This window comes from Gymnoscopelus braueri, assembly GCF_963280865.1.
Source record: "Gymnoscopelus braueri genome assembly, chromosome: 4".
Taxonomy (NCBI): Eukaryota; Metazoa; Chordata; class Actinopteri; order Myctophiformes; family Myctophidae; genus Gymnoscopelus; species Gymnoscopelus braueri.
In genome coordinates, this window is record NC_137605.1 from 6,518,088 (window position 1) to 6,542,474 (window position 24,387).

Below are 24,387 nucleotides of genomic sequence, written 5' to 3' on the forward strand. Positions count from 1 at the left end.
GAGCGTCCATTGAAGTCCAGTCTCTGCAGTGGCAACAGGCTTAGCTCTTATTCAACAGTATAATTGCTGCTAGATAAAAAACTGTTCAGAAGTCTGGTGTTCTAGCTTATTCAACCCATTGGAAATGAGAGTATGAAGGGAGTGTGTTCAATATTGCTGTATCAAAAAGGAGCTGAACCATGACACCTCTGAACTGCATTGAACCATTGCATTTTATGAGCCGTTATACCCTTAGTAAGTAACCCTTAGTAAGGGGTAAACTCATAAATGAAGCAAAAATAGCGATGTGACAGCATTGTGAGCTTGTAGATCGGCTATTTTCGGCTATTTACAAGGGACTCAGCTGTTAGCAGAAGTTAACTGATTACTATGAGGGAGGAATTACTTTCCTCCTCTTTACAAAAGAATGAAAGAAAAAAACAAAAGATTGTCAGACCAGTTTACTCTTCAGTAATCTCTCAAGACAGATTAAGACAGATTCAGATAGATTCAGAGCTCCACAGCAGAGGGCATTGTTTTTTACTATGGGTTCCCAGATTGATTCTACAGGGACAATCAAATGAAAACTAGAATCCCTGCCCATCTTTTCACTATGTTCTTTCTCTGTCTCCCATTCTTCCATTTTTTGTGGTAATGTTGTTGATGTTTGATTTTACTGTAGGCTATTGTTTTCAGGCAGAGTGTTAGACAGGGGCAAAAACATCATCTCCAATGTGTATACGGTCAATTACAGTAATCCTAACATAATGACTTATATACTGAATTACAAAAAGAAAAATGCACAACACACTGTAAATGCTCTAAACATGTTAATGATGAAAACACAACTAGGTAATTGATTACTTGAATTGCAAAACCAAAATGTATGAAACACGTAACACAATAACTTAATCAGAGTGGGCCTGCTATAACAAATCACTTTACCCCCAACACATGGTAGAACCACATATTTTACCGTTCAACAGGAGTAACATTGATCCACTAGAGAAATTAAATACCTTGTATGTGAATAATAGTGACAAAGTCAACACAAATAATTTCAGATATGCTTTTATTGTAGGCAGTTTAGCATAGCAGTTGATTATCCATAGACTATATAGCAAATTGACATAGTAAAAATACACATTGCGATAATTTGGAGGGAACCAGAGCAGACATAGAACATTTTATTATAATTACCAATCAGCTGTCTCTGTAGAAGTGCTATAACAGCAGTTTTGAGAGATTGCAGCCAATATCTTTGATGGATCATGGCATCCTGATGAGGAATCCCTGTACTTCTCTATTTCCCAGGATTTGTCTGCCCCAACATTCTAGGTTGCTCCAATGATTTCAATGTACCTCAACTCTGGCTCCACCAATAACATATAGAGTACATTTCTATACATCTTAATATGCTTCCACAAATACAATCTACATATTACATTTTTAAAAGATTACATTATAAATCACTCCCAGATGATTGATTTCTTCCAAACATTGAACTCATGACAGGTTCAGGTACATTTCCATATACAGTAATAATAACATTCTTTATAATAGCTACTTAATCCCTGTTTTGAATAGCTGTAAAAAAAAAAAGAATGTAAAAAGCCACTCGAGCGCCCCTTATACACATTGTTTATTCTATGACCTACTTAATTAATAATAAACTGTTTAACATAATGATAAATTGACCACAACTTAAAGCTCTTCCATATTGCATACAATTCAGACTGTTCACTTATTGATTTATCATTGGCTACTTTATCTCCAATTGTATTCATAATCTGCGTCATGCGTCCTCATTACATCATCCTGATCAATGAACACAGCCAGACTCCTTCCCTCTCTGCCACCAGCCCTTCCCGCCTAGCTTTAACCATCCTAGTGGTGTCATTAGCCTTCCCTAAGTTCTGTGGTTCTTCACATTCCATTCCCAATCCCACCAGAACATTTCCCCCTGCCTAGGGCACCAAATAGCTCAGAGCCGGCACTGCATGGTGGCAAGTATTATTTGGTCTTAAATGTATTATCAATGGCCGGGTTTCCCAAACGAATTTGAGCTCGTGCGCAGCCTAGAAGCTGCGTAAGAGCCTCCACGCACCTGCGCAGTAGCAACCCCGCCACGCACTATCTTCGTTAGCAGCAGCTGTGTGTGCCCTACGTGCCATCTAAACTGGCTTAAGGAGATACCATCGTCGTAGGTTCTCAATCGCACAGCGTTACGTGTGTGCTAAAACTACATTCGCGAGACAGCATGGACGTGAAGACCTCCTGGACGACGCCTACGTAAAGCCTACGTAAACTACGTAGTGCTGTCCTACGCTACACAGCAGTTTAAACACCCTTTGCGAAAGTGAAATGGATCATAAAAATACCAGAGCCAACTGTCAGATGTCCTGAAGCAGTCCACTCCAAATACAACTTTTGAATAATATATTTATGAATTAAATTACAGCGGTGAGGTGATATCTGCAAGGTAAATAAAACACTAAAGTGTCCCCATTATGCAAGTAAATTAAATATACTTAAAATACCAAAAGTAAAGGAATGCAGAATGTCCCATTTCCCAAATTTAATATGTATTAAAATATTTTGAAAATAGTATCTACAAATAGTATCTAATAAATCTACAAGCTTGTGAAGCGTTGTGAGCTTGTAGATCTGCTAGTTTCAAAAGATTTTTTAACCATTCATAAACATGGCGAGCGCAACAGCTGTCACTTTGTGAGAGGAACTGGGGACTTTCATCATAACGTTTAACTATAAAACTTCGAAATTAAGGAAACATGTTTAGCTCAGCATCATTTATATATCTTTAGTTAACTTGGCATATGCTTAATATTTTTATCAGACGATCGGATCATCCGTGAGAGTACAATTTGTAAACTTCGGGTTCATGCATAGAGGACGAAGCAGCGTAGCCCTGGTTCAGAGCGTTAGTGAGTTCCCTCTAACGCCCTGGAAGACCCCTCGCTCTGCGCTTGTACAAGGAATTCCGCTGCCCTGCGAGTGCTCAACAGTAGTGAAAATAAACAAAACCATTTCGCTACTCATCAAAGCAAAGGCTGTTTTGTGTTGTTGAAAGTCTATTCTTGGAGGTGGGAAGCCTCTCAGCACCCCAACTACTCTGTAAAATACGGAAATTATTTGTATTTACTCCTCAGTGCCCTCTACTAGCATTAACCAAAATCTGTAGAGGGCACTGTGGAGTAAATAAAAATAATTTCCGTACTACTACTCTTGAGCACGCACTAACGCTCTGAACCGGAGCTAGAAGCAGCGCAGCCGCCCGCCCTACCCAAAAGAACAGATCTGCAAGCTATAGACACGGCATGTTGCAGTGCGTTGACAGCTTGTGTGTGTGTGTATATATATATATATATATATATATATATATATATATATATATATATATATATATGTGTGTGTGTGTGTGTGTGTGTGTGTGTGTGTGTGTGTGTGTGTGTAAATTATATGTGTGTGTGTGTGTGTGTGTGTGTGTGTGTGTGTGTGTGTGTGTGTGTGTGTGTGTGTGTGTGTGTGTGTGTGTGCGTGTGTGTGTGTGTGTGTGTGTGTGTGTGGTCGGTCTTTTCATAGATCTAATTCACTACGATGGGTGTTACGAGCGCCCCAGGGCGCTTGTAACAAACTGCTGCGTATGACAGCACTCAGGGCTACGCCTCTCCCAGGAGTAGGAGGAGAGTAGGATACGCCATTCTGTCTCCCGAATGTAGTTTTAGCAGACACGTGAAGCCAGTTAGATGGCACGTAGGGCACAACCAGCTGCTACTAATGAGGGTAGAGCGTAGATTTCGCAGAGTCCCAGCTGTGTAGGAGGCTCTTACGCAAGCTGCGGAGGCAACGCATGACCTGAAATCTACGTGCCTGCTAGGGTACTGCGCAGACTGTGTGGACACACGTAAGACCCGTCGTAGAACCTGCGCAGATGCTCAACGCAGCATCTCTACGAATCTCTTTGGGAAACGCGGCCAATGTCTGCTCAAGACTTGACTCAAAACATGATGCACCATTGTTTGAATCTTAAAAGAAAGAAAGAAAGAAAGAAAGAAAGAAAGAAAGAAAGAAAGAAAGAAAGAAAGACAGGGGGAAAAAATATTTACAATATAGTATTAACGTGGATTACATCGACTGAACAGGATCAATACCTTTTGAAGTGATCGATAATGAAACACCTAAAAAGTACTGTGCCAACTGATATTCATGAGACTGGACCATGGTCACTTGGAACAGGTGTACTGTAGGTGTGTACATGGAGGGAAACAAATCATTATTATTCTCTGACAAGCCACTTCCAGAAAAATATAGACCACAACGTAAATCAGCGTAATCTGATCAGATATTCCACAATATCAGGGTAAGAACTAAATATGTTCAATTCAATGTAATTTTGAAATAATTAAGCACACACAAAAAAATAGTCAAAGCATAAAAAAGTTCAATGACTATCACACCCTGATATTGCCTTGTTAGATCTTTAAGCAGTGGTGGAAAGTAAGTACATTTACTCATTCACTTAAGTACAATTTTGAGGTATCTTTTACTTTACTTTTACTTTCCAATTTTCAATACTTTTTCTACGACTCCACATAGTCAAATATTGTACTTGTAGTACTATTGTACAATTATTTGAAAACTTTAGTTACTAGTTACTATGTAGATTGCTATTACAAAACATACATTGACCACCTCAGCCCAATGTATAGCGATTTGTACAAGCTCACAATGAGCCGCTATTGTGAGCTTGTAGATCTGCTATTTTCAAAAGATTTGTATATATTTTGAAATCTTCTGAAATGGACATTCTGATTGAGTCTACTTTACTTTTGGAACTTTAAAGGGATTTTTGGCAACATTAAGCCTAAATTTGAAAAATATCTCTATATATATTTTTTGCATTTTTTCCCCTCTATCAGCCACTATATAATGATGCTGGGGTGTTTTCCTGCATTGAAACACAGTCCTCTTTCTGAAATCCGTATTTCCAATACTGTTTATGTTTGTGGCGGGCCGTAAATTAACGCACGCATGTGCGCATCCGTGCGCGTCCGTGTCCGTTTTTACTTTCGTTTTTAAAATGCTCTCAAACTTCGTTTTTGAGGCACATAATTTACTTTTCAGATAGCGTTTGGATAGAATTTAGTTGTTTAACTTCATATATGTGGTCAATTTATCATGAAAGAGCCTATTTAAAAATACAAATTCAGAGAACCGGCAGGGGCGGGCAGTTCCGCGAATTGTATCCGAATAAAGTAACCTATATTCGGCATGGCCCGTTTAGAAGTCTCCTTAACTCTATGGAAGTCCTCCGTGCGTCACCCCCTGGTGGTCGGGGAAACGAACTGCTGGAGTTTTTTTCTTTGTTTATCTCTGAATCGCCTACAATCCCTTTAAGTATATTTTGATGCCAAATGTACTTTCCCTTTTTTGAATTTCACAAAATCTTGAATACCAAACTTTTTCTTGTAAACAGAGTATTTCTACATTATCCTATTGATACTTTTAACCCATTAAGACCTGAGGCCGATTCTACAAATGTCTTCTAAATCCTAACAGTTTTCTGAAAAACTTTTGTTGCAATATCAGTGGTTCTCAAACATTTTCAAGGACCCCCAAAATGATATGCATTTGGCTGCTGACCCCCATCTCAAAATATGTTGTTCAAGGGACCCTCAGAAGGAAAGATTTGAGTTTAAAATGTTCGCTTTAAAAATATATATATATATTCAAAGATTTGCAAAAATGTGCACAATAAAAAAAGAAACAGATCTACAAGCTAACAGTGCAGCACAAAGTGACGTGCTATGAGCTTGTATATCTGCTATTTTTGAATAGCCTAAGTAAAAAATGACACAGATGCTTTCCCGGTTTTAATGTTTTTTAAGTAAAAACATCTGAGAACTTCTTCCGCCACTACACTCTGATATCACCTTGTCAAACCTCGTATCCTAATCCTTAGAAACCAGCTAACTCCAAAATGTTCATTTTTCAGGAAATGAAAAAAAACAAAACAAAAAGTGGAGTTAGGAGGTTTTGTTCATCATTGATAAGAACAGCTGAATGGGCCTCCAAGCTCACAATGAGGTTGGAGGTCAAAAGGGGGTGGAGCCTGGAGTCAGCAAAACCAGCTAACTCCACCCCTCTTTGGTGGAGTTAGCTGGTTTAGCAGAACGTTTGAGGATCCAATGGAGTTAGCTGGTTTTGTCAGAAGCGCTTTTTAATACTTTTCAATGGTTCATTTTTTTTTCAACACATAGATGTAAGGGTGTTCAATAGCACTGATTTATGAAAAAAATGAAAACGCTCAACAATTTAGTAGGCTGGTTTCTGCCCGACTGCAACGAAATAATGTTGTTCCTGTGGCCTTGCACAATTCAGTCAATAATTGTGACCAAGCAGTGCTATCTCCTAAAGCTCAAAATGTAAGTTAGAACCCTCCATTTGGTGATGAACTAGGAGTTTTTAATCTTACACCCAAATTAGGTTTTAATTGGAATATAGATCTCACACATTATAGAGATACACCTACAGACAATTGTTATCTCACATCAAATCAATCAGTATTGACATCACTTGAACCAACTGGTTACCACCACGGCTTAAAGAAAAAAGCACTGATAGTATCCGCACCATGATTATACCAGGCTTTTCTCTTCTGTTTCTGCAACTCTCTCAATCTATCGAGAGCCCGCTCCTGTTCTTCCAACCGAAGTGTCTCCTCCTTATCAGCTCTTTCCTTTTGTTTATTTAGGTCCTGAAATAACACATTATCAGATATTATATATATATATATATATATATATATATATATATATAAGACTAAAAGAAGAAACCTTCAAAAGAAGGGACCGCACAGCTCCAGGACTGATTTTACTTTTTTTATTGTATGTCGCACAAGACGTTTCGCTTCCGCTTCCTCAGGTGCTATATATATATATATATATATATATATATATATATATATATATATATATATATATATACATAAAATTAAGATCCAGATCTGGCGTTTGGAGCCACTTTTGGTTTTCCAGTTAATTACCCTGGAACCCCCTCAAGGACCCCCTGCCTTAATAATACGTACATAGAATGTATAGGTGATTGCTCTGTACAAAGATTGTTTTAATTACTTTTCGATCCTTATGGATTGTCTTCTCATCATGATTTGTGTGCATGGGGTTCTCATCTTAAACAAGCTCAGTGCTTAATGAGATTTCCAGTTTAGTAGACCTTGTATTGTGAATTTGTACTTCCATGTACTGTTATGTACTGTCATGTACTGTTCTCATGTCTTACTAAATAAAGTACATCAATCAATCAATTCAGAAAATTAAATGAATTGAAACTTTAATAAACAACAGTCATACACCATTCATATAATCACTCACCGCCTTCGTCTTCTCATGCTGATCTTTGGCTTCTTTCTGCTCTCTCTCCCCCTTCTCATGGAGCTGGTTGATACTCTCCTCTTGGGTTTTCTGCCGATCAGCCGCCTTCCTCTCCTTGACCTTCTGTTGCTCCGCCATGACCCGCATCTCTCTCTCTGACTCCTCCCGTTTCGCTTTCTCCTCTGTAAGAAACCAATAAAACAAAAGAAAAACACTGTTACCATCCCACAAAGTCTTAATTATTGAAAGCTAACGGGAGTGTACCTATGTCCCATCAGACCTACGGTATGTTCCCTCAACCATAACCCTAACCACACCTCTAACCCTAACCACAAACCTAACCCTAACACCTAGAGCTGAGCTGGGCGATTAATTACATTCAGATTTTGGTTTCGATCATGGCACTTCATGATCTGTGAAATACAATAACAATAATCCTAAATAGTAGAGGACCTGGCTAAGATATGTATGCACTTAATTTAGGAGAGAATATCTCAATTGTTTTTGGCTAATATGACCCCAGGGAACAACTTAGGAACTATGAGAAATTCTCTATCCGGGGCGAAATACCCGAAAATGACCACGCCCTTTTTAAAATGACCACACTTCCAACATGGCACTATCTTCTAAACCGTTGGAGCTACAGATTTTCTGAAGTGCTCAAAATGTTCAGAATACTCATGTTTAGGAAACCCGTGCCCGAGCCAGCAACCCTACAGGTCATCATAGTGGCCAAATCCAATATGGCCGCCACCTGAAAAAGGTTTTGTATATAACTTTTGAACCAGATGAGCTATGAATGCAAACTTGGTGTCTAAAATCATGTTTTTTGACAATTAGAAACATGTTGGAACGCTTATCTTTATGGCTGGGTGTGACTAGACCTCTATTTTGCATATTTCAAAGATGCCGACTATCTGACAATTAGTTTTACTTTTTTACATTTTTGCAAACTTGGTGTCTATTTTATACTTTTTGAGCATTAAAAACACATTAGAATGCTCATATTATTGATTGAAGCCATCTAGAGCACTCTGATTTGCTTATTACAAATATGGCCTATATCAAAAATGTTATGTAACATAAAGTTTCATCCAGATTTGAGTGTAGAGTTGTTGGAATGAGTTAAGATAAAACTGAAGAAAAGGAACAACCTGTGTACAGATGTTGAAACAATAGAATATGAGTTGAACCCAAATTATACAGCAACAGCCAGTACAGTAAATGCAGAGCAATGCTCAGTATAAATTGAATAATATCATACTAGTCAAAGGTGTATAGAATTTTAACTATATGTTTAAATTAGAATCACAGATTTGTTTTTGTTCTAATCATACAACTTCTATATCGAGGTGCAACGGACTCCAGCTTCGCATAATTTGCTTTATGTCCACCACATGACTTTTGAAGCCACGGTAGAGGAGGATGGTGCAAGCTTTACTGGCATCTGCAAGATGGGTCCAGTAAGGTTCCCAAGTCTTAGTCATGGAGTCCCAATACCAGCCCAACATACTGAAATCTGGGATGTAATGGCCTTTTGACATGCTGAATGTATGTATCAGTTCTGTTGCTGTTGTAACACCAAGACAATTATGTACAATAATACAGATTGTTCAAATTATATACATCCTATGATAGGATTACATTTATGCTATGCATTGTTGCACATACTGCACTAGCTGTAGCTGTATAATTAGGAATGAGTTCTACTCTAAATCATTCTATTGTTTCAATAAAATTACATCTGTAAGATACATGGGTTGTTTCATAACATAGTGGCCATATATATGATATGCACATTAGAGTCCTCTAGATAGATTAAATCATTAAGATAAGCATTCCAACATGTTTCTAGTGGTCAAAAAACATGATTTAGACACCAAGTTTGCATTTGTAGCTCATCTGGTTCTGGTTTTGGCTCATCTAGCCAAAACCTTTTTCAGGTGGCGGCCATATTGGATTTGGCCACTATGATGATCCCGAAGGTTGCTGGCCCGGGCACCCTTGCTACATCATCAGAGCATGCCCTGAGTTATATCTGGGACACATTTGGTGCTTTTAGATTGATTCACGCAAAAATATTCTTATGGCCCTGGACTGTAATAAGTTGACCGTTTTTAGCCGTTTGTTTTAGCTGTTCTGTAATAAAATATAAAATTTGACATTTTACACTTTTCTATTTTTTACTAAACATGAGTATTGTGAACATTTTGAGCACCTCAGAAAATCTGTAGCTCCAACAGTTTAGAAGATAGAGCCATATTTGAAGTAGTGGTCATTTCCAAGTATTTCGCCCCGGATAGAGAATTTCTCATAGTTCCTAAATTGTTCCTTGGGGTCATATTAGCCAAGAACAGTTGAGATAATCTCTCCTAAATTAAGTGCATACATATCTTAGCCAGGTCCTAGACTAAAACAAAACACCTTTTGTGTTATGATAATGAGGGGGAGGGTATATTTCTACTGTGCTGTTTTTCTATTGGCACGTTTGACCCTCAAGGTTTCAGCCTCCAGGAAGAAACTCAAAATAGACAGAGAAGACATAAAACACCATAAAAACACCACCAGGGGACTTAATGAAGTTCTATCAACCTCATAGACACATGAAAGACAGAAAAAGTGCAAAACCATGGCACCACCTCTTTAACTTGAGCGGTGGGGGTGTCTCCCAGCGATATTTTGCTATCTTACACCAAGTGCAACACCGGCGCTATATGCTAAACAAATCAAACCAATCAAAGTGCAGGGTGCCAGAACAAGGTTGCACCCTGTGCAAGGCAGTGACATCTTTCATGCGTTTAAGTGACAAGATCAAAAGAGCACAGAATCCTTTCTTAGCGGGAAATGTCCTGCATGAATTGAACAATGCACGTTTTTTTTTGTTATCCCACAATTTTTGTAACCTTTCTTTCACCCGGTGCTAATTTCTAAGTGATCCTGGGCGCTACACTCCCCCCACAGCTTAGGGAGTCCAGGGCCGAGCTCATGCCTCCTTCAATGTATGAGAGCCAACTGGCCTTCTTGTCACCTGACAGGGGGAGTTTTTCCGGTAGGACGTAGCGCGTGGAAGGAACACGTTATTCCAACCAGTTCCTTTCCCCTCCATCAGGCGCCCTGGCTGTCATGGGGGAGGCAGTATAGTGACCAGGATTACATGTTTTTGTGAGGGTTTTAACTACCCAAGGGGACACGGGGAGAACATGCAAACTCCACACAGAGTAGGGCCTTTCGCCAGCCGCACCTAGGGTATGGGGGCTGATGACGCGGAGGAGAAGACACGCCCCCAGGGCCCACAGAGTCCCCGGCGGAAATCGAACCCAGGACCTTCTAGCTGTGAGGCAACAGCGCTACCGACTGCCCCCACCGTGCCCCCACAATGCAAGTTTTAAATCTTCTAATAATGTGACATCATGATGTCAGGAGACGCGGGTTAAACAAAAGCTCTCTTCTCACCAAAACATCACATTGAAAGGAGAGATTTCGAAACACAGTGCATGGCCGTCAGAATCACTGTAGCCTCAGCCTCATCATGTCCCTTCTCAGTTGGCTATTATATATTATCGCCCAATGTTGTTGCGTTGCAAAACAGTTTGCGCGCTGGGAAGATATCACCGCCGGGCCGGGCACAAGACACAAACACTTGTTGTTGTACATAGTGCTGATCACGGAAAATAGGGCCCACAGTCACAGTGTGTAAACCATAGACTGTAAAAAAAGAATGGACTAAGCCACACCCCTGGTTTCTACAGACAGTATATGAAGCCAATTTTTCAGCTATTTGAAATCCGCCATCTTTAATATATACAAAAAAGCAACCGGCAATAGGAAATCAATCCCTAAATGAATGCTATTGGTTGGGTAGCTTGTCATGCAAGAGCGGGGGCGGGGAATGAATGCTATTGGTTGTGTAGCTTGTCAATCAAATCATCCCGCCCCTCCTAGAGCATAAGCTACTTTATCGTAGTAGTAGTAAATGGGACCATAATTTACACAAACGCATATCATAATGATTGAAAGAAGACTTTAAACTAGCGACTGGAAGCATATAGTATTTATGACAATGTTTATTAAGGTAAGAAAATCAAGTCTAAAGTTTGTCAAAAACCCATCCGCTTGCATTGAAAAAAAATCTTTCTGACACCAGCAGGGGTAAAACAGCGAAACTACAGGCCATTCATATGAACTGTCAATTGAACTCACTTCCTTATTAGACTCAATGCACAACTCTCAAGCTGGCCCCTTGATGTAAACATATCAACTGAGTTAAAAGAGAGGACATGGATTGGAGACTTTGTAGAGTTGGGTATCAGTGATGGACCTTGATAAGTTCCATGGCTAAGCTCAGAGCATCTAGAGGACAGAGCACCCCCTTCCCACACACACTTCAAAAATGTTTTGAAGTACTATCTGCACGCCCCAGCTTTTAAATACATTATTTGTAAAGAACAATTGACTAGGAGATGTTCTATATAAATAAAGTTTGATTAATTTACTGATTGACTCTTTAATATATTTTACCTTCTGCTCTACGCTGTGCCTTGGTGAGGTGTTGATCTGCTGCTGCTAGTAAGACCTTGCCCATTTCCGCCTTCTCATCCAGGTATGTCTTCAGCGCCTCCTCAGCCTGGTACACGCACGCACGCACGCACCCACGCACCCACACACACACACACACACACACACACACACACACACACACACACACACACACACACACACACACACACACACCATTAAGCCTAGATGGAAAGCTGTCACCCCTCATCAATACTGATGGTTTAATTGTACATTCTCTGACTCAGATATGAAATTGACAAAAATCTAACTGACCTTGACTCCTCTGCCTTCTGCACGCCTGTATTCATCAGTCATCGCCTGGAGGTCCTCGGAGAATGTCTTGTATCCTCCAGGGACTGTGTAGAGACCAGCTACCAGGTTGTCCTCCAGAGGTTCAAAGACTTGTTTGATGATTTGTTCACATGCCTTCCTGGACTCGTTGAAGTTTTTCTCACAGATCTGATCATATTCCCCCTGAAGTACACTCTAAAAACATAGTGGTCAAAATGAATGTGTAATTATATTCCCAAATGGGTTAATCTGTAGTGTGCTCCAAAAAGTGTATTGCTCAGTCTATCTAAGTCCTTCATCCAGTAGATGATTATTGAGGGGCTATTACTGAATTGTAAAAAAGAAATAATAATAATAATAAGGGTAATAATAATTATAATAATAATAAGGGTAATAATAATAATAATAATAATAATAGTAATAATAATAATAATAATAATAATAATAATAATAATAATAATAATAAGGGTAATAATAATAAGGGTAATAATAATAATAATAATAATAATAAATAAATAAATAATGCAGTTAGCCCATTAATGATTATGATTTGGCCAGCAGTGTAACAAATACATGTGGGAGGGCCTCCCACAGTGAAAGACAAGAGACAGAAAGCAGCCGTTAAACAACAACTGAAGAGAAAAAGTATTAAAGGACGACTTCACCGATTTTCAACCTATCTTCATATAATTGGTCCTCACTAATACTCATGATAAAATATTACATATGTTTTCTACTTGGTCTGTGTCTCATAGGAGGGCTGTGGACAGTCCAGAAACCCGTCTACCAGTGACATCATCGTTAGGCATGATTTTTTTTTCCAACAAGATTTCACATTTTTTATTTAGATTTGTATTAACACGAGAGCAATGGCTTCTATTATTGCATTGCAACTTTCCAGGAATAGAAAGCCTGCAGTTTCTATTAGCTTGGATTCCCCATTGATGATGTCACTGGTAGACGGGACTCTGAACTGTCCACAGCCCTCCTCTGAGACACAGACCGAGTAGATTTTCTTTTTACCATTTTATCATGAGTATTAGTGAGGACCAATTATATGAAGACAGGTTGAAAATCGGTGAAGTTGTCCTTTAAGCAAGGGACTCAAAAGGACAATAATTTGACTAAGCTTTTGAGGTGTTTTAAAAGTGTTGCATAAGGTGATGGAAACACAATATGAAAACAATGGATGTTAATTTCCAACACATACCACAAGCTTAATCTGATATTGGCCATCATCATCTTCGAAGGAACGTTTCATGAAAAGTGCCAGGGCCTCTCTCTGACTGGATGCATGGATTGCAGACAGCTCCTCCAGGGTGTTGGTGGGGAAGCGTACTGACTTCATCCTCTGTACATAGAGGACCTGGGCCTGCTCAACAGCTTTGGAATTCTCAATCTCAGCCAGTACCTTCACAGCATTTTCCAGACAGGGAACCTCTCCACTACGGATGGCTTCCACGTATGTCTCTGCCAGTACAACAAGTACTGTGGAAGGAAGATTGATTCAGCAAGTGTTCTAGTCATGATAGTTCAGAGACTGATGTTTATGCTGGAGCAGACAAAAGTCAGATGTTGTTAATTCCAATGTCACCTACAACAACAAAAAAGGGGAGGCTACTATGCCATCGTCAGTGATACAAATAATTAAATTATGCATTAATTTATTTTTTCAAATTGAACAATGCTCCTTGCAAACGTAATGTAAAGGTTCTGTGATCAAATAAAGCAGTAAGGCACTAGAGGTTGCAGTTTACAATTTATTTTATAATGGCTGAGGGGTGTAAAGCTACATATGCTGGATCACTGTAGAAACAAATCACACACCTGTAATTGATATAAGCTCATCTAAGGAGAAGATTATAGTGTGTTTTATCACGTCTACCAAACCGAAGCCAGCCAATCAGAATCAAGGATAGGGACTATCCATTTTAGAATGTACAAAAACAACAAAAACATTAAAGATGCAAGCAGCAGTGATCCGGCCCTCAATCATAACAGGGAGCAGAGCTAAGTAACTCTATAATGAAGGAATATGGGCGTGGCTATGTTACTCCAATAAAGGAAAAGGACTCTCAACCGAATCAAGTGGCACGACTCACAAGTCTGCACAACAAACCGTTCAAAAGTTATTGCAAAAAATATGAACTATAAAATATCGACCAATCACAAGAGGGGGTGGAGCTAAGTAACACTAATGAAGGACAATAACTCTGATCTGAGTCCAATGACATCACCCACAAGTCTGTAAGGCAATCAGCTCAAAAGTTACATCGAAAAAAAGGAAAAACTTGACCTTTGGCAGTGAAACATGGAAGTTTGACGCTTCGCCACTGTCACGCCGTTTTACGAAACTCACGCTTCTGATCTTTTTATCGTTTTTGTCTGCACTGAGCGAGTTTGAGGCGGATCTGACCATCCTCCTAGGAGGAGTTTGTTAAAATACGACCCGTGAAAATGGCATAAAATAGACTGAAACACCTTATTTAAATCTCACTTACATCTGCCAGTGAGCTTTATTCCAGCTCTGATTGTCCTGGTCTCAGACTTAGTGTAGATGTATTCAGTGAACTTTTCAACCTGTTCAACAAAGTCTGGATCCAGGTCAGCATCAGGCAGTTCCTCAATTCGTTTCATTTTCTTAGCGGTCGCTGGTACCACAAACACAAAACACGCGCGAGGCAAGAAGAATTTACGAAGGCAGGTACGCTGTTCGTTGTACTGCTGATTCGCTTTACCTGTGACAAAATTAAACATACAGAACACAATACATTTAGGGTAAATGTGCAAGAGCATCTAATACCTAGTTTAAATTATTGAAATCTCAACTATATTCAAATAATGTGTCAGCAGTTGAAACCATGAAACCTTGTTTGTCCTGGAGACCGTGTTCCAGGTACTCGTCTGCTGTTATGTTTTTCCCGTCCAGCTCCAGATCGAGTGAAAAATCGCGCACAGCCCACACAAAGGAGGGAAGGAAATGTACGTACGTACGATCATCATCCTCATCCTTATTCGACGTCATTTTGATATGCTTTGTCAGTTCTGTCACATAACTGTAAGGTGTGGTATTGAGGATGAGAAAATAACCTCACACAAACACAACACTGGGTCTTTAAACTTAAAATCTGCAAAATTGAAATTGTAACATCTGTAAAGACAGAATTACCTATTTGAGATTACTTATTCAGTATTAAATACTATACAAATGTTTGTTAAGAGGAAAATTGTCCCTGAAACATTGTTTGGCGCTAGAAAGCATCTTCTTGCTGTGGCACTCCTACCACCTCATTACATTCACAATACCAAGATAAATGCTCTAATTATAAGGGTGTTTCATTTTGTTTCAAAAAGTGTATCTGCATTTTTATGGAGATTGGAGAGAAGTTTTAAGCATTTGCAAAGGGCTTTCCCAAAACAACATACTTGTGCTTGTCCAAGTACTTGGACTGGAAAAGGACCCCAACGGAAACAAGTCCGCAAGGACTTTTTTGGCCGGACCTTTTAGACAAAAGCATTATAAATGTAACTGTGTTGTTTTACATTCTTTTGCCTAATAAAAATTTCAATCAATCAATCAAAAAGACTATTCTAAAGATAATAAATTAACAGGTGAAAACCTGCCAAATATAGGACTCAATAATCACAGATTTAATATGAGTAAATGAAGGAATAACTAGAAAAAGTGCTCCACGGAGCACAGGTCTCCACCAGGTTAGGTACTGTAGGTTATTGTTGGCCAGCAATGTTCGGAATTTGCCAATCAGGATGGAATATGAGAAATAGGACGGCTCCGTCTTGACGACATTACTATGGAGATAATGTGTACCGATTTGCGTGATGTTTGGACAGAATCTGTAGGAGTAATATAAAAAAAATTGTTTTGCAGAAATCGGCCTCCTAGTGGCGCTCTAACAGGACAATGTGTAAAGGGTGGCATGTCTTCCTCGTCCTAGTGGGAATATGCGGGCAAAATTTCACAGCAATCGCACGCTGCGATCATGATTTGAGGCATTTTGTTCAAAACGGACCAATCCTGCAAACCTTGGAAGCCAATGTTAGACAATCAGGATAGAATATGAAAAATAAAACAGATCTGTCTTGATCACATGACTATAGAGATACTGGCCCTCATTTATCAACGCAGCTTATAAACCGGCTTATATTTTTCCATATATTCGGCCGTACACCAACGTCGAAGTCACATTTATCAACGAATCCTACACAGCTGATCCGAGCCTACATTTGGTCCCAGGCTTGATAAATGTCACAGCTGGAACCTAGCGTCATTTAAATAACACGCCCTTAAATATTCTCAAAACGCCCCGATTTTACGACATGAAGAAGGACCAGAATACGACCAAAGACATCAAAAGCCAATGAGAAAGAGTTTCCCCCGCCTGCCTCGCCACACACGCACACGCACACGCCCCCCTGTCTCTCTCTCTCTCACACACACACACACACACACACACGCCCGCCCAGCTGTGTTTTTCATGTATTGTAATCCCTACCGTAGCGGTACAATCTTTGTCACGTAGGCTTGTAGCCTACATGAATGACATATTATGATACCAATCACATCGCCATGAATGGAATACGTTTGTATATTAATTTATTTAACCCATACCGAGCAGTGCACAAGCAGTCATGTAGGATATTCCCCGTGAGACGGCAGTGGTTTCGGTCCATCCCGTTAATAAGAGATTGGAGCGTCGGGTTTATATCCTTAACCCAGTCAGGTTGTAGTCTTCAAAACTCTCTATGACATAACTCCATAACATAGGACAAGCTACTGTAAGTTTGTACACCTCACTGTCCATGAAAAGATCGTCGGCAGTCCCGACCGCGGGACTCCCGAGTCCCGACGCAAAAGCGCTCGTATATTTTGAAAATAGCAGATCTACAAGCTCACAACGTGTCGCGATGCGACCCGTTTTTGAGCTTGCAGATCTGCTATTTTAAAATAGCCAATGCAACTGAATGACTGTTAAAGCAGTTTGTTTAAATTACTTTATAAAATGTTATATTTTCACAGGGATTAATTATTAGTGTAGATATACATTTAGGAGTGGATTATGTGTCCAGATGCCTGTCAGACAGTCAGACAATGCTGCTCCGCAGGTCTAGAATGGAATAAACGGGCGCAGCCAACGTCAACAACTGGTCTCTACCAGACGTGAGATCTCAGCGTATGGTAGGATGAAGCCCACGTCAGGATATATTGATAAATGCCGAAAGGTGCGGTGATCTCGCCCTACGCCCATTATTTGGGCTGCACCGCGTTGATAAATGAGGGCCACTGTGTATTGATTTGCGTGACGTTTGGACAATGACATTTTTTTTGCTGCAAAAATCAGTGGCGCTATAACAGGCCGATGTGAAAAATGTTGTGAAGTTTTGCTCTGGTATCCAAGGAGTGTGTGTGCTCAGTTTCGCTTTGGTCAGTCCAACAGTGCCGGAGATTAGCCGTTCACAGACACACGGACGGACAAACAGGGTGAAAATAGTCTCGACCATGCCTTCGGCCTGGCGGAGACAATGAGTGAATGATTTGAAGGATACTGAAGGTTCTCCAGGGCTTTATTATCAATGGTGCCGATGCTATTGTAGACCAGGGTGCTGCTGAGCAGAACTGTCATGGCAAAGATCCAGTTGTCATTCTTCGTATTTCCCTGAAACCAGAATACATTTTTGGATAATTTTTTATGTTCGGTGCCATTTGTTTCCCCATGACATAATACAGCATATATTGTGTAAAATAAGCAAAAAAAAACTAATTCCAAAAAGCTTATCTTATACTTTTAAAGCCTCTCTACCATAGAACACATTGATATGTACCTCATGGTAAATATAAAATAATCACTTTTTTTAGGTAAGCTAAAATGCCATGCCCCAATCATGTTTACACAGCTTCAGTTACAAATAAGTAATACAATTCAAACAAAATAAAAAATTCTCATTATTATATGTGTATATATATATATATATATATATATATATATATATATATATATATATATATATATATATATATATATATAGTATTAGTTCTAATGTTACTTACCAAATGTTTTGAATTGTGATAAATGTATGTCTACTGCTTAAAATCCTGAAATCAATGTGTGTCCCTGAGTTGACTGTCCCCCCTGTTAACTGTCCCCCCTGTTACGCTGACGCAAATCCACCTGTACCCTGTCCCCTGACTATTCCTCTAGCCACATGACGTCAGAAACTAGCATATATTTTTGATAGGAAACCCTATACCAGAAGAAGTATAAGTATCCTTCTTTGATTTGCCTTTTTATCAATGTTTTAGGTTGTATTACTGATGTGGTAAAGCATAACTGTCCACCCTTTTATGCTTAACTATTGCGGAAATTGATACATTTTCATAATTCTGAAAATATGGTTGATACATATAAAAATCTTTTTTTTATGTGTTCACAATGTGCTACCATGTTCTTCATTACATGAGGAGTTATGGCCATCTTTAGCATAACCTGTTATTGTCCAAAATGTGTCCACCCTGTTACAGTGTAAAACATAACAGGGTGGACACATTGTTACATTGGGTGGACAACAAGTGGGTCAAATTAATTATTAATGGAAAGGATCTTTGCATTCTTTGTTCAGATTAATGTTTATAATAATTGGCTAAGCTTAATTGTATTTAATTAAATGGTTTTTCTTTGCTTATTGGTTTAATGTCCACCCTATTATGTCCTGTCCACCTGTTACAATAAAACACATAACAGGGTGGACAATAACAGGGGTGTTTTTTAATAATTAAATGAAATCAACAAATATTATGCATATTATTTTGGTAATATGCAATTAAAAGTTGGGGTGAATTGAAATTCTATTATATCCTAAAACATTGGATTGAAATTACATTATGCCTTAATAAAAATATGTGCTTTATAAGATAATGTTTTTTTTTATAATTACTTGGATACATAATACATTAGCATGGCAAAGGAAGGGACATCTGATCTCTTTGAAAATGTTAATGTTATAATAATTATGCATTAAAAACACTATTTAATAGATATGCATATGTCCTGTAACATTTTGTCCCACTTCATGTGATGAATTTGGTCATACCTATTAGGGAATAATGAATTAAGCTGGACAAATATGTTTTTCTGACAGCTGAACATGCCCTCTTTTTTTTAAGTTACTAGGCTGAAATGGCACCGGATAGTAGGAATGACCCGTTTACATTACTCTGATCACATGTAGATCATAGTTTACCACCATTTGTTACAGTATGTTTAAATGTGTTTAACAGACAGCCAAAAGGGTGCTCCTCTGAGCACAAATCTCCGCCAGGCTTGGTTTCTTGCCCAGGAGTGCAGCCGCTAGGACACGAGGAAGCGGGGTTGGGGGGTGGGCGCTTAATTTCTGTAAACTCTGCATTGTTTATAGGCCCCTACCTTTGGAAGCTCATTATAGTAAATCGGAATGGAATCTGAAATCTTGATCACATGACAGAGAGAATGTGTACTAATTTGTTTTGTGTACTAAGTTTTGGACAAAATCAAGAAGTCTGTGCTATTTAATGTGAATGTTATGTTATTAGTACACTTGAAATTTCAAACACCTATCAAGTTGTTTCCTATGAAGTTTTTTGTTGTTGTTAATTTGTATTCATATGCTGTCCTAGAACAATTTTGGCTTGGTTGCCCAAAGTTGCCATATTTGGGAAACTCTTGCAATTTGGATAATCCAAGATGACGACGGAACGCCATGGCAAAAATGTACCTTTTGACCTGCTTATCCTAGAATAATATATGTGTACTAACTCTTTTTTTGGGGGTTTATGTGTGTAGAATAAATTTCTGATGTTTGGGAAACTCTTGTAATTACATAATCCAAGATTACAACGCCATGGTGAAACTTTTACTTTTGACCCACTTGTAGTAGAATAATGTGTAATAGGGAGACCGGGGACAAATTAAAAGGGGGCAAAAGTAACATACTCAATAACTCTAATTTGAAATAAGCTAGAGGGGTGAGACTTCTTGTGCACATGCTCAGTAGGGTCCTCTCTCTGCCTATGGAAGGATAGAATGATCATTTCATCTCAGCAGAAGTGTTCAACAAAAAACAGATTTTGAGGTGTAAATGTACATTTTTGAGTGTACGGTATTTTCCTTCTGCTGTCTAAAGATAAGATGTAAGCTCATTTAAACTTGGATGAATTGTATCTCTATGTTATTGGTCACAAATTAACGTCAGCAGCCTATGCTAGTATAGGTGTTTCTAGCTAGAATATGGGATTTTATCATGGTTACCCCATCGGGGGCAATTGTAACAAAGTGACCGGGGTCAATTGTAACAATGGGCCTCATGCAGCAACCGTTCTTAAGAGGACATTTCTTCTTAAACTCACTTAAGAAGTTTTTAAGAAGATTTTGATATACTCCAATGTTTTCTTAGCTGTGATCTGTTCTTAGGTAAGAACAGAATCTACGCACACTTTCTTAAGAGGACAATGGGCCTCATGCAGCAATAAGTTCCTAATGTTTCCTCTTACATTTCTTCCTGAGTGAATTCCTAAGAGAAGTTGAGTCAGATTCATGAAACGTTCTTAAAAGGCAGAATTGTTCGTAACTATGTTCTTGATGATGATGAATCCCAATCCTCGTAACTTGAAGGGGTGTGCCAGTTCATCCTAATTAGGGAGCCGCCCCACCAATCCCCACATGAGGCATGACTGCATGGCTCTGCCTGCAGTCACACCTGTGTGTGATTGCTGCACACAGAAATCACAGGAAATCACACACAGAAATAAAATTGAGAGAATGAAGTAAAGAATACCTAAACTATAAGTCTACAGATGGTGGAACACCAGACTCCAAACATAAAAATAAATTAATTAATAGTTATTTGGAGGTACTTCTGAAGTGAACAGCAAATTATTTTATTTAATTAATGAATGTATTTTATTATTTCTCTCACATTAATCAACATATCACCACTAGACATCAATGTACATTTGCTGAAATTAGCTGTTAAAAATGTTATCCATATTTCATGTTCAGGAGTAGCGTTAGTAGTGGATATAAAACATTTTATTACTGAAAGCTGGTGGGTGGATATGGAGGGTCTTTAAGGTAGCAGCTGCTTGGTATGTAATGGGGTGGAAATAGGGGTGTGGTGGGTGATATGGTGGTGCAAGGAGGGGTGTAGGGGGCTATGTGGGGGGTATGGGGATGGGTATGACGGTGGGTATAGGGGGGCTTTCAGGTAGGAAGGGGACTGGGAAATGGGGGTGTGGCGAATGTCGGGGATATGGGGGTGGGGGTATGGGGGGTGATGAGGGTGGGTTGGGTGGGGGGTTAAGGGGTAGGTATGGGGCTTGGGCTTCAACTCAACCGGGTCCGTTTGGGTTAGATTGTAATTTCAGACCCGTCTCAAACATTTTCATGTCAAGGACCCCCAAATTGACATGCATTTGGCTGCAGACCCCCACCTGAAAATATTTTCTGCCAGGGAAAATGTTTCAAGATTTATCAAAATGTCTCGAAAATAGCCGATCTACAAGCTCAAAATGTCCAGTAATGGGACGTGTTGTGAGCTTGTAGATCGGCTATTTTCAAACAAAGTATAAATTGGGTTAAAGTGATTAAACTGTTCTTCGTTTGCTGTGGACCCTCTGAAACTCCCTGAAGGACCCCTGGGGGTCCCCAGACCACACTTTGAGAACCACTGCTCTAAAGATATGATAAAAATATTATTGTAATTCAAATCCCATATTATACAACTGTAGAATTGAAGAAACTTCGAGAATTAATTATTTTTGCACAAACATGTCACACTTAAGTTAAGTGTGACATGTTTGTGCAAAAATAATTAATTCTCGAAGTTTGACTTAAGAACTCAAAAGCCAGCCTAAGAGTGCTCATCAGTGTGTGTAGATTCTCTTCTTACCTGAGAACAGATCACAGCTAAGAAAACATTGGAGTATACCAAAATCTTCTTAAAAACCTCTTAAATGGGTCTAAGAAAAAAAATCCTCTTAAGAAAGTGTGCGTAGATTCTGTTCTTACATAAGAACAGATCACAACTAAGAAAACATTGGAGAATACCAAAATCTTCTTAAAAACTTCTTAAGTGGGTTTAAGAAGAAATTTCCTCTTAAGTACCGTTGCTGAATGAGGCCCATAGTTACGAACAATTCTGCCCTTTTAAGAACGTTTCATGAATCTGACTCAACTTCTCTTAGGAATTCACTTAGGAAGAAATGTAAGAGGAAACATTAGGAACTTATTGCTGCATGAGGCCCAATGTGTTTTCAATGCAAGCAGATTTTTTGTCTGGGATTTCATACTTTTATGTTAGTAAATGAACATATTTCACTAAATGTCACTACATTTCAAAGTAAAAACACATTTAAATAATAGACATACATTTGAAAAAATGAAAATGAAAAATACAATAATTCGAATAAAAATACAAAATAATTGTAATTATGTATATAAAACATTCGTAAGTAAAACTGTTAAATTATAAAAAAAAATACATATTACTTAGTGATGTGCTTTTATTTGAGATAAAGTGTATTCATTTATATAAATGACTTATTTTTTACAGTGTTACAATTGCCCCCAACCACTGTTACAACTGCCCCCGTCACGGGGGCAATTGTAACACTGTGACTCATTGCATTCAAATTAATATTTTAGTCTTGTCCTTATTAGTGAAAGCTTAAAAGTCTCCCCCTACCTCCTTTAAAGAGTTTTCATATGTGTAGAATCCATTGCTGATGTTAGTTTGTTTTTATATCAGGTCAATCTCACATGTTAAAGGGCAAGACCACTTTGGCAGAGGTTTGGGTTGTGTAGTTACCTTGCCATGATGTAACAACAAAGGTGGGCAAGAAATCAAAATTCATTTCTCCATTGACTAGAAATTGATAATTTTAAATATGCTCCTCTTTGACTTACATTGTACAGTCCGTAAACAATCTCAAACAAAGCTAATTCTGACAATATAGAACATCACCAAACCCAGTACAATTTTTCTTTAAAATTATAACAATGTCAATTTCCTATTGATTTTGCTATTTGTATTAGGAAGAAAACCCAGACTGGATCCGTGGAACTGGATCCGGATCTTCAAATAGTCAAATCAACGGAAGTTGACATTTTTATATAAACAAAAAACATGGTAAGATGTATCTTATGCAGAGTAAAAAAGAATCATGCCGGTCCCAATGTCCGGCATGATTAAAATGTATCGGACATCTGGTAAAAAAAATAAATATGATAAAAAATAACGGTCATAGGTATTTTTAATCATTAATGACAAACAGGTGCGTAAATGCAGCCTAACACTTACAGCATGATATTTTGGATTGAACTGTTTGAAAATAATTAGTAATACACATTTTATAGCACAAATGCATTAATTACCTACATTACCATTTGCGTAATGAGCACATGCAGCGTGCGTAATGGTTTCTAAATAATCTGTTGCGTTTGAACACATTTTCTTCAGAATAACAAACAACTAGACCATACCCGTTGAAGTGCGCAGGCGAAAGTAGTTGCAAACGTGGGGTTATTCCGCGTCCTGCCGCCCCCACCCCACCCACCCGTGGGTCCCGTCGCGGCACCCCCACGGTCACCCCCCCGCGGAACACCCTAGTCCCGTCGCAGACTATACCAAACACACACACACACACACACACACACACACACACACACACACACACACACACACACACACACACACAAAGAGATCCGTAAGAATGTTTTCTGTGTACACGTAAATGATGTCGTCGTGTCTCCGAAGTTGTTGTGTTGTGCTGTTGGTGTGCTGGGGTGAACGGAACGTAGTGAACGGAATGTGGCTCCCTGGCAGAGTGCAGCAGTTGGTGTTGCCATGTTCGCCTATTGTAAGCGGTTTAGGGGCAATATTGGTGGTGTGTTTTTGGCGTTGGTTGTGAAAGTGCAGGTGGGTGTGGGGACGGGTTGTGAGCTTGTAGATCGTCTGTTTTCCCAGAGGCAATGTATATGTGTGAAGGCGCTTCGTTTGGCCTTCTTTTCATAGACCTTGTTCCTTGTAGGGCTCGCTTCGTTTGGCCTTGTTTTCATACACATTGCTGTTTGTTTCTCGCGCGAAACCTGGCAACCCT

General features: G+C 39.0%; 1 protein-coding gene across 3 annotated transcripts in view; it reads right to left on the reverse strand.

Moving 5' to 3' along the window:
• Positions 1-1,034: 1,034 nt before the first annotated feature.
• The window catches only part of LOC308083933 (guanylate-binding protein 1-like), a 53,257-nt gene continuing 29,904 nt past the window's right edge, over positions 1,035-24,387 (reverse strand). For all 3 annotated transcript variants that reach the window (XM_080426359.1, XM_080426358.1, XM_080426357.1), the window contains 9 exons: positions 17,805-17,914; positions 15,108-15,295; positions 14,741-14,977; positions 13,450-13,727; positions 12,222-12,434; positions 11,910-12,015; positions 7,392-7,573; positions 6,634-6,757; positions 1,035-4,025 (listed from right to left, as the gene is read on the reverse strand). In XM_080426359.1, the coding sequence (XP_080282485.1) occupies positions 3,874-4,025; positions 6,634-6,757; positions 7,392-7,573; positions 11,910-12,015; positions 12,222-12,434; positions 13,450-13,727; positions 14,741-14,977; positions 15,108-15,295; positions 17,805-17,914 (1,590 nt within the window). In that variant the 3' untranslated portion in view covers positions 1,035-3,873. The remainder of the gene's footprint in view (positions 4,026-6,633; positions 6,758-7,391; positions 7,574-11,909; positions 12,016-12,221; positions 12,435-13,449; positions 13,728-14,740; positions 14,978-15,107; positions 15,296-17,804; positions 17,915-24,387) is intronic.